This window comes from Cryphonectria parasitica (assembly GCF_011745365.1).
Source record: "Cryphonectria parasitica EP155 unplaced genomic scaffold M406scaffold_3, whole genome shotgun sequence".
In the NCBI taxonomy this organism is placed as follows: Eukaryota; Fungi; Ascomycota; class Sordariomycetes; order Diaporthales; family Cryphonectriaceae; genus Cryphonectria; species Cryphonectria parasitica.
This window is the reverse complement of record NW_024468911.1, coordinates 2,749,221-2,763,629: the sequence shown is the minus strand read 5'-3', so window position 1 is coordinate 2,763,629 and position 14,409 is coordinate 2,749,221. Positions and strand designations below refer to the sequence as shown.

Below are 14,409 nucleotides of genomic sequence, written 5' to 3'. Positions count from 1 at the left end.
AGGTATTCCTTGCGACAGGATAGAGTCTCGCCCAGACCAATAACACCGGGATCCGACCTGGGTACCTGGAAACGGCCACATGCCGTGGCACAATCGCGTCCCGTCATCCGTCTGTCTCACCACACAGGAAACCAGAAGAGCTAATGGAAGGCGGCTCGAGAACCAAGTCGTACAAGAAGAAGAATCTGTGGGGCCCCGCGCGCAGATCTCATTCGAGCCCTAGGATGGAGCTTCCTCGCACCCCCGGTCTTTTTGAAGTTGTGACAAGCTGTGACGAGACAAGACGCTTGGATTAAAGCCGTGGTTCTGTGCTCTAGCTAATCTTCAAGATCAGGGACAACGTCAATGCAATGCCTGACCCGAGTGGGGGAAGGGGAACAATGGTATACTTCGCCTGAGAATTCGCAGCTGGTGCGGGAAGGAGGTTTGGTGTGGCGGCGGGGGGAGGGGGCCGGTGCGATTTGGATGGGGTAAGAGAATCTGACGAACCGAGGCTGATGAAGGTTGAGGCTGAAGGCATAAGGGCGGTCGATCCAAGGCTGGCTTGGCAGGCGCGAACAGCAGTGGCAAGGCCACAGAGAGAAGGGCCGGGTACTGAGGTACAAGGACATACAGAGGTATACTCTAGCCACGAGGTACTTTGGTATGTACTATCATAATGAGAATGCCTCTTCTGTACAATGAGAGACTGGTTGGCATCACAATTGATTGCTCTTGTTACTTTGACTACCAGCTGGGAGTTGAGCCATTCCCAATCTTCTCTTCTCTTTCTTGCCACCGTGCTGCCATAACAAGGCCTACATGCTTTCAATACATGCGCCGTATTTTCACGGCACTGCTCTCAACATGCGACGTGACGTCGCGGTTTCTCGCCCAATCGCCCCAGTCACCGAGGTCTGCATGGCTTGCATGGCTCTGACCACAAACCATCTTCCCACTGCGTACTAGTAGTGACTGTACTATGGTACTCACCATGGTGCTGCTGTAGGTACTATAGCACCTGGCAACCGTGCAGCAGCAGTTTTGTCCGACCCACAGAAACCAGTTGCGGGGAGCCCTGGTCTGCAATCCGTGCCGCGTCCACCAGTATTGCAACCTCATCTCCTCACCAAGCCTGGCATTAACCTGGCCACTCCCTCACTTTCTTCTTCCCCAACCCCGCGGGGACGACTCCGAACATGGACTGGTCGCAAGCCGAATGCCCCCCTCCTGACCACCATCTCCACCTTTCGTGGCTGGGGCCTAAGTCGACCACCGTTCGTTCGTGTGTCGTGACCGTCAGGCGCTGCCGCCCCGCCCTTTCGTTCCTCTCGGAGTTCTCAGAGTAGGAGAGGAGCGGAGGTCTTGACAGAAGGGATGGATCCCATCCCCAGCGCCATACCCTCGCCCTTGAGCTGCCGGGCCGGTATTAGCAAACGCGGGGCGGGGGAAAAAGGGGTTTTTTTTCTTCTTCTCCATCTTCTTGTCTTATTTTCTTTCAAGGTCAGTTTACTATGAATTTACCTCTGCTGTGCTTTGTACCGGTGCATGTGCTATTGGAGTCCCGAGTACGGAGCACCCAAGCACACACAGATGATTTGCTTGTTGGGCCGGACAGAGTTCAAGGTCGTCCACAATGCTGCAGCATCTTTTCTCCACCCCCAAATTCTCGAATTTGTCTCGTCAAAACATCCCAGTCTACTGCAGTGACTGCTGACGGGGAAACCTGTGAGCATGGGCTTTTCCCAACCTTGCAGCAGTAGCCACCTGCAGGATGCAGAACCTGCTCGCAGTTGTACATCGGGCACGGTTAGATGGGTGGAGGGGCGCTCTTTCCTTCTGTCCACATCGGCAGAGGAAGGGACGAAACAGGAAGAATAAGAAGAAGGGAAGGAGGGGGTGTGGGCACACTACTATGCGGTGGCTAGTATTTCCCAGCATGATCTGCCTCCCAGGCCCGTTAATCTAGACGAACCCTGCTTGGGTCTTGGCTCAGGCTCAGGCCGGAGCTTCGAGCGAGGAGGAGAATTGGTCTCTATGCCCTTCTGGATCCTCCTTCGTCCGTGGTATCGACTATCCTGGCTAGTCTCTCGGCCCCTTGACGGCGATGAACCATACTTTTCTCTTGGTTGTTCTCCAGGCTTCTTCTTCCTTATGTAGTCTTAATGCTTCCATCCCACCATCTTTCCACTGCTATAGCTTATTTGCCTCCCCTGTCCACACACATCATCACTCTCTCTCTCTGGATCTACTACTAATTACCAGATACCTTCGATCTCACTCACGCACTCACTCACACGACCAACCAACCAAAACCCACCTTGTTCTGGCGTGACGCCAGTTTCTCGCCCTCGCCGTCTCTCTCGCCCACACCCGGCCGCCCGTCATAGAGCCCTGCCCTTCCCGTCGCCCGGCAGACTTATATTGCCCCCTGCCAATATATCTCATCGTCTCGACACACACACACACACATCCATTCCCGTGCTGTGGGGTCCGTCCCCATGTCACCCCGTCTTTGGGCCTCTGAGCCATCACTTCCGCTGCTGACCTCCACCTCGCCTGTCACAGCGGAATACGCTGCATGACGTTCTTTCTCCGTGCCTGTCGCAGAGACGTGTGCTAAAAGGATAACCGCCGCGACTACTAACACGCTCCACTGCCAATCTGTGGCCATCCTCGAAGTCGCTCACCCGTTCACTCTTACACACTCGCCCGTCTGCCCCCCCCCCCACAACCCTGGATTGAACTGTCCATACCATTGATAGAGACACACAATCTCTCTCGACCTGGTCCTGCGTGCACAGTTCGTTCCGGTTTCTTCTGAAGCCGGAGCCCAATTGCGTCCCGGGCGAACGCCACGAAAAGCTTGGGGGGAGGAGGAGGAAGAGGAGGAGGAGGAGAGGAAGCCGAAGAAGTGTACTTACTGACCAGCCACACGAGTACACAAGATCGAATCAGACTTCTACTCTTCTCAAGTCCGGTACGGCAAATTCCTTCTTCAGATTTGTGTCCACAGCTGCCCCGTTTTCTCAGGTCGGTAGGCCCCAAAGAAAGAGTCTCGCCTCTCACGCGGCATGTCGTATGCTCTTCTGTATTATGCAAGGCCCTGTAGTACCGGGTGCACCACCCCCCGCATGCCTTCTCCCCCGGATTCACATTTTTCTTCATGCCGGTAGGCTTCGTCCGAACCTGATGATCATCTAGGATCGTTCGATGAGCCGGTAGAGGAATAACAAGGGAAGGCAAAAAGAAAAAAATTTGTCTGGTGCTTTTGTGGATGCTGTTGGTTGCCTCGAAGTCGGGTCGGTCAGCTCTGCATGCTTCCCACACACCTACTCTTAGTCTCAGACACCCTGCCTCACGCTACCAAACTTCCTGTAGCTTCCATACAACTGCAGAGAGGTTGCTAACATCAAATCTTACGAGGAACCCAGCCAGGCCTCTGGGGCTGGTATTATATATGAGGCCAATCTACTTGATCTTAGCATCGAAAGCGTGATCCTCTGTTGTCAGAAGAGACAAGACAGACACTGAGGCGGCCTCAGTTGCGATAACGACGACGACCACCACCACCACCCCCTCCAGACACGCTCACACGGTTCACGATCTACGCAAAATCATGCACAAGCACCATCGAGGGTTCTCGATTCTAACTCAAGGTCTTACCTAGCTCGCTCGTGTGATCTTGAGCGAAGGAGCACACACTCTCGTCTAGTCACCCAATCACCAAGGTTCTTATCTTTATCATCTTCATCATGTTGTCCAATCCTCTCCACCGGTTCTCACCGTACCACGCCCTACCCTCGTCGGGTCTTCTGTCCAACCCCCAGGCTCATATTCAACACGCCAGCCTCGAGGGTCTGCCACAGGGGCCGCATTATGCCTTGCAGCACCTACAACAGCATGTCGGAGCTCACAATTCACACCTCCAGCGCTCTGGTCCACAGGGAAAGCACAGACAGCACCCATATAGAACAGGCGGTGGGAGATCGGCAAGCGTCAGTGGCCCGGTGCGGCGGCGGATATCGCGAGCCTGTGATCAGTGCAACCAACTTCGGACAAAGTGCGACGGACAGCATCCTTGTGCTCACTGCATAGGTAAGCTCTGCTTTACTTGCCCGTCATTACAGTCCGAAAGTCGAAGCTAGGCTCGAAGGCTAAGCAGCAGCAGAATTTGGTCTCGGATGCGAGTACCAGAGGGAGAGGAAGAAAAGAGGCAAGGCATCTCGGAAAGACCTCGCCCAGCAGGCTGCTGCTCGAGCTGCGGCTGCGCAAGGGGATCGCAAGTCCTCGAGTCCTGGACCAGAGACCAGCAAGCCCAACGATCGTCCAGAGGTCAAGACCGCCTCTTCAGCTGTCGCAAATGAGAGACGAGCAAGCGAGACAAGAGGCGAGGACGGCCTGCAAGATGGAGAGCGCTCATCAAGTATGGACAGCGCACCAGAACTGGCCACGCATGCAACACAGATGGCCGGTCATCCTGGCATCCTGGACGGCAATGAGCTCGATGAGCAGGCGACATTCGACCCGAATAACTACGCCGGTGTCCATCACGCATACGACGGCCAGGCCATGGAGGCACACATGATGAACCCAGGAGGCCATCATGTCTATGGTCCGAACCAAAGTGCAATGCCAACTTATCCCGATTTGGCGTATGGAATGCAACCACCGCCAGCATCAGGCTTCACACCAAGCCCGAGTACCTTTCGAATGACAACGAGTCCCCTGAGTGCCTACCCCATCGCTGGGGATGGTGCCTCTCCTGGCTGGATGAACATACCCTCTCCACCTCGACAATACGCTACACATATCCCAGCGCCCAACTTCCATAATTCACAACTACGATATCCCGTCTTGGAACCTTTGGTTCCCCACTTGGGAAATATTCTGCCGTTGCCGCTTGCCTGCGATCTGATCGACGTTTATTTCTCGAGTTCCTCCTCCGCGCAGATGCACCCCATGTCGCCCTACGTTCTAGGCTGTGTCTTTCGCAAGCGCTCCTTTTTACACCCCTCCAGACCGCGGAGATGCCAGCCTGCACTACTGGCAAGCATGCTCTGGGTAGCGGCCCAGACTAGTGATGCCTCCCTGCTGACTAGCATTCCTTCTGCACGGGGCAAGATCTGCCAGAAGTTGCTGGAGTTGACCGTCAACCTCCTCAGGCCACTGATTCACACACCTGCAGAAGATGCATCAGCCATCTCTAGCCCGGGAGCCATCGACGGTGTTGCGCTCGGCGGCCTGGGCGTCGCGCTGCCCGGCACGATCACCCTGGAGGCACTGACCAGTGAGACGGGTCCGTTCGGTGCCGCAGGTACCGTAGACGACGTAGTCACATACATTCATCTGGCGACAGTGGTTTCGGCAAGTGAATACAAAGGAGCCAGTCTTCGTTGGTGGAATGCTGCATGGTCTCTGGCGCGTGAACTCAGGCTCGGCAGAGAGCTGCCACGATCCATGAGCGCGCCCGATCCAGAGAGCGAGGGTGCCGATGGCCAGCCCGACATCCCGGGGCTTGTGACCGAGGAAGAGCGTGAAGAGAGGCGGAGGGTCTGGTGGCTCGTCTACATTGTAGATCGCCACCTGGCGCTCTGCTATAACCGCCCGCTGTTCCTGCTCGACATTGAGTGCGATGGGCTTCTGCAGCCATTGGACGACACGGCCTACCAAAACGCCGAGTTCAACCCGCAGGCGCAGATGACAGATCCCAACGTGATGGCCTCGGATCCTTCTGCCCAGGCGCAAAGCCGGGCAAGAGGTCCTACGTTTGAGTGCAGTGGCCACAGCATCTACGGCTACTTCTTACCGCTGATGGCGATCCTGGGTGAGATTGTCGACCTCAACCATGCACGCAACCATCCCCGATTCGGGGTCGGGTTCAGATCCGCGCGAGAGTTCGATGAGCAGGCGATGGAGATCCGACGGCATCTGGAAATCTATGAAAAAAGCCTGAAGAAATTTGCCCAGCGCAACCTGAGCGCAAATAGTAACAATAATAACAGGCAGACATCGGAGGACCAGGAAGACAGCAGCCTCAACAACGAGGGCCACGGCCCGACTGATATGGGCACGCCATCAGTCCAGTCTGTCCACAGCGTCCTCACGAGCGTCAGCCGGCTGAGCGAGTCTGAAATCCAGACGCGCATTGTCATGGCCTACGGCACGCATGTCATGCACGTGCTACACATTCTCCTGACGGGCAAATGGGATCCTATCAACCTCCTCGACGACATTGACCTGTGGATCAGCTCCCAGGGCTTTATCACCGCCACTGGGCACGCCGTCTCCGCTGCAGAGGCCATCGGCCACATCCTCGAGTATGACCCAGGCTTGGAATTCATGCCTTTCTTCTTCGGCATCTATCTTCTCCAGGGATCCTTCTTGTTGTTGTTGATCGCCGACAAGTTGCAGAGCGAGGCCTCCCCGAGTGTTGTCAAGGCTTGCGAGACCATCATTAGGGCTCACGAGGCTTGTGTAGTGACGCTCAATACTGAGTATCAGGTCAGCCAGCAACCTTTTCCCCTCCCTCCTTCTTTCTCTTTGTCGTTTCTTTGATGACATCTTTTGAATCCCGAGTATAATTATACTGACGTATGTATTTTCGCCTTTCCAACAGCGAAACTTCAGCAGGGTCATGCGAAGTGCCCTCGCTCAAGTCCGCGGCCGCGTACCAGAGGACCTTGGCGAGCAACACCAGCGTCGTCGCGAGCTGCTTGCACTATACCGATGGACCGGCGACGGGACTGGCCTGGCTCTCTGAGAATGTGTCTTCGTGTAGCCTACCACACGCACAACATTCCACCCAGTCTTGCAACATCCGTCTGACTTAGTTGTGTACTTCAAATACAACACGTTCAGGGGAAACAAAATTTCAGGAGGGAAACTCCAAGGCCGGGGGGGGGGGGGGTTTAATGGAGTGTATTCGGACAAAGGGACAGGGACACAGAAGAAGAAGATGACGACGACGAAAAATATTGTTGATTTTTGAGCTACGTAGGAGGTTGTTTGGGTAGTGGTCTGTTGACGCCAACTGATGCATTGAGTCTACAGGTTGGCTTACCAAGAGTACAGCACATACCCCATTTTTTCTAACCCTCTTTACTTTTATTCTCTTTCTTTTTTCCTCTTTGCTTCTGTTCCTTTTTTTCTTTGTGTTTGTCTATGGTTTTTCTTTCCTTCTATGGAGTGTAGGAGGGGAACATGGGCCAGCGGTCGTTGGGCTGCGAGACAATACCACTGACGCAATAGCCTTTCCTGTTTTTCTCTTTTTCTGTTTCCAATCTTGAACATTTCAAACTTGGCCAAAATACTAGTTATATTTGAGTTTTCTACACGTGCTCGGAATTATTATGCAGATGTTGTGAGTCTGATGAGATGCCCAACATGCAGAAGACATCTACATAGCTGCCATGGATCTGTCCATTCTCAAAAGCCACAGACGGCTCAGGCAATCGCTCGGCTATGTTACAGTATTTGGACTGTATTGGGGACCTCGTCATGTTGGGGTGGGAAATCGCGCTCTCTCAGCTGGAAGCTACACTCCCCCTACCCCCACTTCCACACAAACCCCCTCCCCCACCCTCTCAGAATCAAAATCGAATCCGCTGTCTTGTTCCTCCCAAGACGTATCGATGAATACTCCCAAGAAACGCAATTCATAGCCTTCAGGATCATAAGTCAATATTCATCATGTCACTCAGCAAGTGATTCTCATCCCCTTTGCACAAAAACGCCATGGTCCATCCTCTCTCACACCCACACCCTGACTAGGCCTGGGACGCAGGGCTGTAGGAACCACTTGCCAACTCCACAGGCTTGGCCTGAGAGCTCATCAGCTCTGCCCTCGTCCCAAAGCTACCCGGCATCTCCGAGGCGGTCCCGTCGCTATAGCCTGCCATTGCCCATCTATTGTTGTCCTCCTTGGTGGTGCTGCTGTTGCCTCCTCCGCCGCCCGAGAGTCCTGGGAGATGACGCCTGCGCCTCCTGCGGAAGAACCAGCAACTCAAAAGGCCCAGCACACTGATGGCGAGCACCGTGGCGGCGATGCTGATTCCTGCTGTGGCTGCAGTGGATAGGCCGGGGGAGGGGGAGGGAGAGTGAGTGGTGGGAGGTGTTGCTGAGGACGAGGCTGTCGCCGTGCTGGTTGGGTATGGCTGTGGCGGCACAGTCAGATGCAAAGCTCACACCTCTCTCTCTCTCTCTCTCTCTCTTTTCACTACTTGAAGATAGACAAGATCAAGAGATGGCGAGGGGTTTCAACTCACATAATACGTCGAAAAGTCATAATTATTAATAGGCCCCATCTCTTGAAAGGTAAACTGCTGCCCGGTCTGCGGCGCGGTGATGTTCGAGTCCATGTCCATATCAGATGTAGACTCCACATTCAGCCGCCAGTCCGACCCATTGAGCAGGTTGTAAAGATAATAGGACCCGTCTCCCCACGGCTCGATCTGCCAGAAGATGGACTCGTCCGCGACGGGATATTTCGCCACGATGGGCGTGGTGTGCCCGGTCGTGGCATCTGCGCCAACCTCGCCATCATTCAACGACGTAGTCGCCAGGTATGAGTGCGGCCCGCTGTCCAGGCACCGCAAGACGTAGGTCATGGTTGTGGCGTTGTAGATGTAGAACTGCCATGACTCTCCCACCACGGTGGAGTTGGTGTCCTTGAAGGAGACGGAACCCTTGGTATCGTTGTCTAGGTAGAGGGGGGTCCCGGCCAGAGACTGGCCGCTTTGCCTTGTCACGTTGACCCGGTACCAGGCGTTCTGGTTGAAGTTGAGAGATCCCATGGTCTTGTGCTTCCCCTTCTTTCCCTTCTCCTCCTTCTTTCTTATGTTCTTCTTTTTTCTTTTGAGGCAAGCAATAAATGAATTCAGGGAGAGGAATGGGTGAATGGTCTTTGGTGGCTCCTGGCCGTAGTTTGGGGGGGGGGGGGGGATTGTTAATAACTTTGCTTTTTCCAAATGAACAGTCCAGAGACAGAGCCTGTGAAAGGGAAAAGTAGGAGGGAAAAGGAAGGGAGGGGGGGGAGAAAGAGAGAAAGAAGAAAAAAAAGAGGATGAGTGCACCAGGGAATGCCGCCCGTGAGGCAGCGGAAACGCCTTCGGTGGGGTAATACATCAGATTCAGCTGGCCACCATATATGTTTCCAGGGGGCCAACTTCTTTTTCAATGTACTGTAAGTATGCAGGTCAGCATCATGTTCCTCCGGTCTCAGAATGCGCGTCTACCGCGCCTCTGTGAGATTGGTCTGGCTTCTCGTGTAACTCAGCCATGCCTAATTTGAAGTTCCTTTTGCCTCCCCCTGACAGCCTTGTCATCGATGGGAGCCTATTCTCGCGAGGGCACCTTGTCGGGCTCTGTTCTATCTGTGACTTTTTGTGGTCGAGTCTAGGCATCTGGAGTCCGTCCCAATATTTTTGCCACCAAGAAGAAGCCTTCATGGTTGCTTATGACTGGATCTCGAGACCACCCACGAGGCTTCACACAACAAGAATGGCAGGCTGTCCATAAAATTTCGCTGCAAGTTTTCATTGGCCGCTGGCTTGTACATGGTGGCCACCTCGGCTGCTTTCCCAGGCCAGCTGCGCGGACAGCAAAGTGTCCTGAGGAGGCGAAGTTGAGAAATTACAGTTCCGCTGCAGGTCTGACATCGCATGAAGTGCACACGCAATTAAACTCAAGAGACCTACGAGGAGCGTTGGGTTGCGTGTCGGAACCGGAATTGGTATCGTATGATGAGGTCGAGCCAATGGAGCTGACTTTCTTACACTGCGAGACTCAATTCGGCAACTCGCACTTTGGTGGAGCTGAGTAGATCCGATGGTACGCTGCAATAGCAGAACTGTGCGTTTATGTTCTCAAGACCGAGTGAGAGTGGTTTTGTTCTGCTCAAATCGACCCGTACATGCTCTGATGAATTGTTTATAAGAAATTGAGTCGACCTGCACCTCGAGTGAGTAACATGGACCACCCCCACCCCCTTTTCTTTCGTTGTTCTTTGATTAAATCGAGGATGACCTGGTTGCAAAATATGTCGGATGCTTCGTAAGCGAATGTCGTGAGACCAGCATATGAAAAGACTTTGTGGCACAGTACCCACCACAGCAGCATAATGAGCAGGACACAAAAGATGGTGAGAGTAGCCTAGTGCCTGCGCATTTACTCGTCGTCGTCAAAGGTGCTCAGTGGAATCGAGCACGAGACAGCAAAGTTGGGCATGTCCACCACCTCGGTCATTCGCAAGCTCGCGGCCACACTCGCCAGCATATAGCCCTCTTCCCTGGCCAGCCCCTTCTCCTTCTCCAGCCAGTCTATCAAGCCCCTGAGGGCCATCCTCGCGGCTTCCCTCGGGTCTGAGTGGATGCCCAGCGCAGCATAGGTGCCCCTGAGGTCATCTTCGGCGATCTCGCCCGACCGCGGCGGCGTGATGTAGTGCGGACACTTGAGCTCCATCCAGCCCTCGCCGCCGTCCTTCTTGACGACGCTCAGCCGCAGGCGGGCCCTCATCGGCGTCTCGATGGCGGTGCCGCATACCTCGCCGTCTCCCTGCGCGGCATGTCCGTCGCCGCAGCTGAAGAGGGCGCCAGGCACCTGAATGGGGAGGTAGACTGTGGTTCCTACACCCAGGTACCGGGTGTCGATGTTCCCGCCCGATAACGCATACGGCGGGATGGTGCTGAGCTCGTCGGGCCCCGCGGGGGCGATGCCGATAACGCCCAGAAAGGGTCTGACAGGCACAGAGATGCCGGGCTTGAATACGGCCCTGCGTGGACCACTGTTGGCCCCGCCGGCAGCAGCACTGGTGATCGAAGGTCGGAGTGAAGCCTCGCGCAGATCCCAGACCCTGACGTGCTGCTCTGGGAACTCATCAGCGAGGAGGCCAAAGCCCGAGAAGATGGCGGTCCAGCCGTAGTCTGCAGTGTCCAGGGCGTTGATCTCGACCTTGAGGATGTCGCCTGGCTCAGCGCCCTCGATGAAGACAGGACCAAATGCCGGGTCGACCTGGGCCAAATCGAAGTCGGCGAGGGCGGTGGTCTCGTTGTCGGGGCGGATTTGGTTGTTGCCGCCGTCGTGTAGGTCGAATGTGATTTCGGATCCCGAGGGGACGGTGAGGGCTGGTGAGATAGCGTTGCTCCATTTGAAGTGGCCCTCGGAGGGAGAGATATGAAAGGAGTGGGCCATCTTTGTTGTTCTGGTTTGTGGCTCGTTCAGAAGAATTTGGTCTGTAAAGAAGAAGGGAAGTGAAGAGGGGGGGGGTTAAGAGGCCATTTTAGGCTGGTGGTTCAAATCGATCTTCGATCGTCTTTCGATCATTCAAGATCTGTCAGTCACACTATCTCTGGTGGGCTCAGTGAGAGCCCAGATTTTCACTAATAGAGATCTGACCCTTATAGTGAAATACATATTTCCTCACTGATTAGATTCCAGATCATTAACTTGAAAGAGTTGGATGATGGAATCATGGATTAACTTGAAGGCAATCCGCGGACGCCGGTTACTAAGTTGGGGTATGTATTTACTATAGGCCAAGAAAAGTTTACAGCGCCTTTCAGAGCCTTTCAGAGCCTTTCCAGCGCTGCACGTGGGCGCGCCGGGGCCTCCCAGGGCCTAATCTGCCAGGGGTTGATGGGGGGTGAGGGCCACCAGATAGGGAGCCAAGTGCACTATCAACTTCCATCACTGGTCATCGTCACACATCAAAGTTCAAGATAGAGAAAAAAACACGAACATGATGCAGTCATTCCCTCAGCACGCACATAATTTTCTTTCCAAGACTTTTATGTCTCAGGTGGCCTGATAAGCAAAGTTCTACTTTGCCATCTCATCTCACCATTTTGAAGGGGCTGAATCCTGCTATTTTGACACCTTCCTCTGCAAAACCTGAGCCCCAAACCTGAGCAGACGTCGTCTCTTGCTCACCACCAACGACGACAACAACCCCCCCCCCCCCGGCTTCCAATTCCTCTCTCAAAATGGCTTTCACGATGCACTCCCACTCGGGCCAGTTTTGCCCTGGCCACGCCAAAGACCAGCTCGAAGATGTCATAAAACACGCCATCAGTATAGGCTACAAAACCATGGGCCTAACAGAGCACATGCCGCGCACCGGCCTGGAAGACCTCTATCCCGAGGAGATGGACGACCCACAAGGCTCCCTTGCCGTGCTCATGCCCCGCCACGACGACTACCTGCTCGAGGCCCAGAGGCTGCAGGCCAAGTACGCAGACCAGCTCCACATCCTCATCGGCTTCGAGGGCGAGTTCATCCGCCCCGAAGTGTACGCCCCGCTGGTCCGCCAGCTCGCCGCGCACCCTTGCGTCGACTACTTCATCGGTTCCCTGCACCACACCTGCGGCGTGCCCATCGACTTCGACAAGCCCTTGTACACCAAGGCGCAGGATGCTGCGGGGGGTAGCGAGGAGAAGCTGTACGCGCGGTATTACGACGAGCAGCACGCCATGCTGACGGCGCTGCGGCCGCGGGTCGTGGGGCATTTCGACCTGATCCGGCTTCTGAGCGAGGAACCTGGCCGGAACGCCAAGACGGCCTGGGATGGGCGCGTCTGGGACAGGATTGTGCGGAACCTCGAGGCTGTCCGGGCCTGGGGCGGCTGGCTGGAGTGCAACAGCAGCGCGCTGCGGAAGGGCTTGGCCGAGCCGTACCCTGCGCGGCCCATCGCCGAGGAGTGGCTCCGCATGGGCGGCAGATTCACGCTGTCGGATGATAGTCACGGCATCGCGCAGGTCGCTACCAATTACAGGAGGGCGCTGGACTATCTCGAGTCCCTGGGCGTGAAGGAGGTGTGGACGTTGCAGAGGACGGAGGGGGAAGATGAGGAGCAGCAACAGCAGCAGCAGGAGGAGGAGGAGCCTGCTAATGCCCGGAAGAAGAACAAGGCTGTGCTAAAAGAGGTCAGTGTCTCTTTGGACGAGGTTCGCAGGAGCTTGGCATAGGTAGGGGAGGATGTTTGACTACAGGAGATAAGATGTTCGCGACCCATAAGGACTTAGATCAATAGAACAAGACAGAATTAGGTATTTGCTACCCTGCAGAGTAACATCAAGAGCACTGTGTCACATTGGCGACACAGAGATTATTGTCGTTGTTGTATGGTGTTGTTTTGTATGGTATGCATTGTTAGCTACCACCTAAACATGCGCCTTCAGACAGTAACTTGCCTGACCAATTGACCCACGTCTCGTTCATGATATATTAATACATCATATAGCTATACCTATGGAATCGTTTTTTCCCTTTTTCCCCTTTTTTCCCCATAAAGATTGGAATTGATTGGCTTACAGTCAACACATTGCCATTGGTGACGACCAACTTTCTACCTGCCAAGGCAATTATATGCATGCCCTGCACCACGAGAAAAGCCCAGCCTAGGATTTCGTCGTGCCGTAGCGAAGGAAGGAGACGGTGTGGGCGTACGGCGGAGACCGGCGCCGGAGACCAGTTCCTCACTAGGCCAGAACAGGAAACAAGTGTCAACGGAAAGGCGTGTTTCTACACCAAAGGAACCACAGGACGTTCGTCCCTTCCTAATCCAAACCCACCCAGACCACTCACCCAGACCATAGCATGCACCCCATTGTCCCTCGTGCCTACCCCTCGGACCCTCGTTTCCCCTTCTGCTGCAACTGCAACAGGGCCCTATACCTAGCACTCGCTGCGAAGATGACTTTTCTTGTCAGCTGGGGCGCATCTCGACAACGACGTCGGACGGTCTGGCCACTTTCACAACACCTACACTAAGCAAGTGATTGGTTCCTCATCCTTGAGGCCCTTTGGCTCAAATCTATCTTGTTATCGGCGTTGCGTAAGCAAAGCACGTCTCGTCTCATTGCAACTACACCAAACTCTCCTCTCTCTCTATATACACATTAATCCTCAGAGAGTTGTCTTACAACTCACTCTTCTTCCTTTTTTTTTTTCCCCCTCTCACACATAATCCAAATCTTTACCCTTCCAGGTGCGGAAGAGAGAGAGAGAGAGAGTGTGTGTGTGTGTGTGCGCGTGTGTGACACGACAAGATCAGGGCGAAGGAAGGGAGTCTCAAGAGGGCCGAGTTTGTTCTTCCTCGGGCTCACTCATTGTCTCATTGTCTTCGTCCAAGGTCGAGCACAGAAAGACGTAAGAGTCGTGGAACTTGGTGGTTGCTTTCCGTCCTGTGATCTGGTCTCTGTTCCAGGACACGCACGTCTACATATCAGACGTATGGCCTTGGTTGGAAGGCCCACCCTCCTACAAATACATACACCGCACGCCTGGTCCAACTGAAGGGCGCGCCTGTGCCTAAAGGGCGTCCCGATTAGTGAGCCAGTCACTCCCACAGCGGGGCACTCTACTGTGTGCGCCCACACCTGCCAGCAGCCGTCTTCGATTACACCTTTGATACGGTCTGATACGGCGCCCTTT

General features: G+C 54.6%; 4 protein-coding genes across 4 annotated transcripts; 2 read left to right on the top strand and 2 right to left on the bottom strand.

Moving 5' to 3' along the window:
- Positions 1-3,734: 3,734 nt before the first annotated feature.
- Positions 3,735-6,742, top strand: M406DRAFT_253612 (transcriptional activator xlnR; the record flags this gene model as incomplete). Its single annotated transcript, XM_040916910.1, has 3 exons — positions 3,735-4,077; positions 4,148-6,483; positions 6,599-6,742. The coding sequence occupies 3 exons, from the start codon at positions 3,735-3,737 to the stop codon at positions 6,740-6,742; spliced, it is 2,823 nt and encodes a 940-aa protein (XP_040778404.1).
- A 1,006-nt stretch (positions 6,743-7,748) lies between these two features.
- Positions 7,749-8,774, bottom strand: M406DRAFT_328522 (uncharacterized protein; the record flags this gene model as incomplete). The annotated part of the gene is made up of 2 exons (XM_040920337.1): positions 7,749-8,135; positions 8,247-8,774. 2 exons carry the CDS (start codon positions 8,772-8,774, stop codon positions 7,749-7,751), a joined length of 915 nt encoding a protein of 304 aa, XP_040778403.1.
- A 1,372-nt stretch (positions 8,775-10,146) lies between these two features.
- Positions 10,147-11,199, bottom strand: M406DRAFT_288505 (Acetamidase/Formamidase; the record flags this gene model as incomplete). The annotated part of the gene is made up of 1 exon (XM_040918798.1): positions 10,147-11,199. The coding sequence occupies exon 1, from the start codon at positions 11,167-11,169 to the stop codon at positions 10,147-10,149; it is 1,023 nt and encodes a 340-aa protein (XP_040778402.1). The 5' UTR covers positions 11,170-11,199.
- Positions 11,200-11,960: 761 nt separating this feature from the next.
- On the top strand, positions 11,961-12,941 carry M406DRAFT_41023 (uncharacterized protein; the record flags this gene model as incomplete). The annotated part of the gene is made up of 1 exon (XM_040924153.1): positions 11,961-12,941. One exon carries the CDS (start codon positions 11,961-11,963, stop codon positions 12,939-12,941), a length of 981 nt encoding a protein of 326 aa, XP_040778401.1.
- Positions 12,942-14,409: the final 1,468 nt, after the last annotated feature.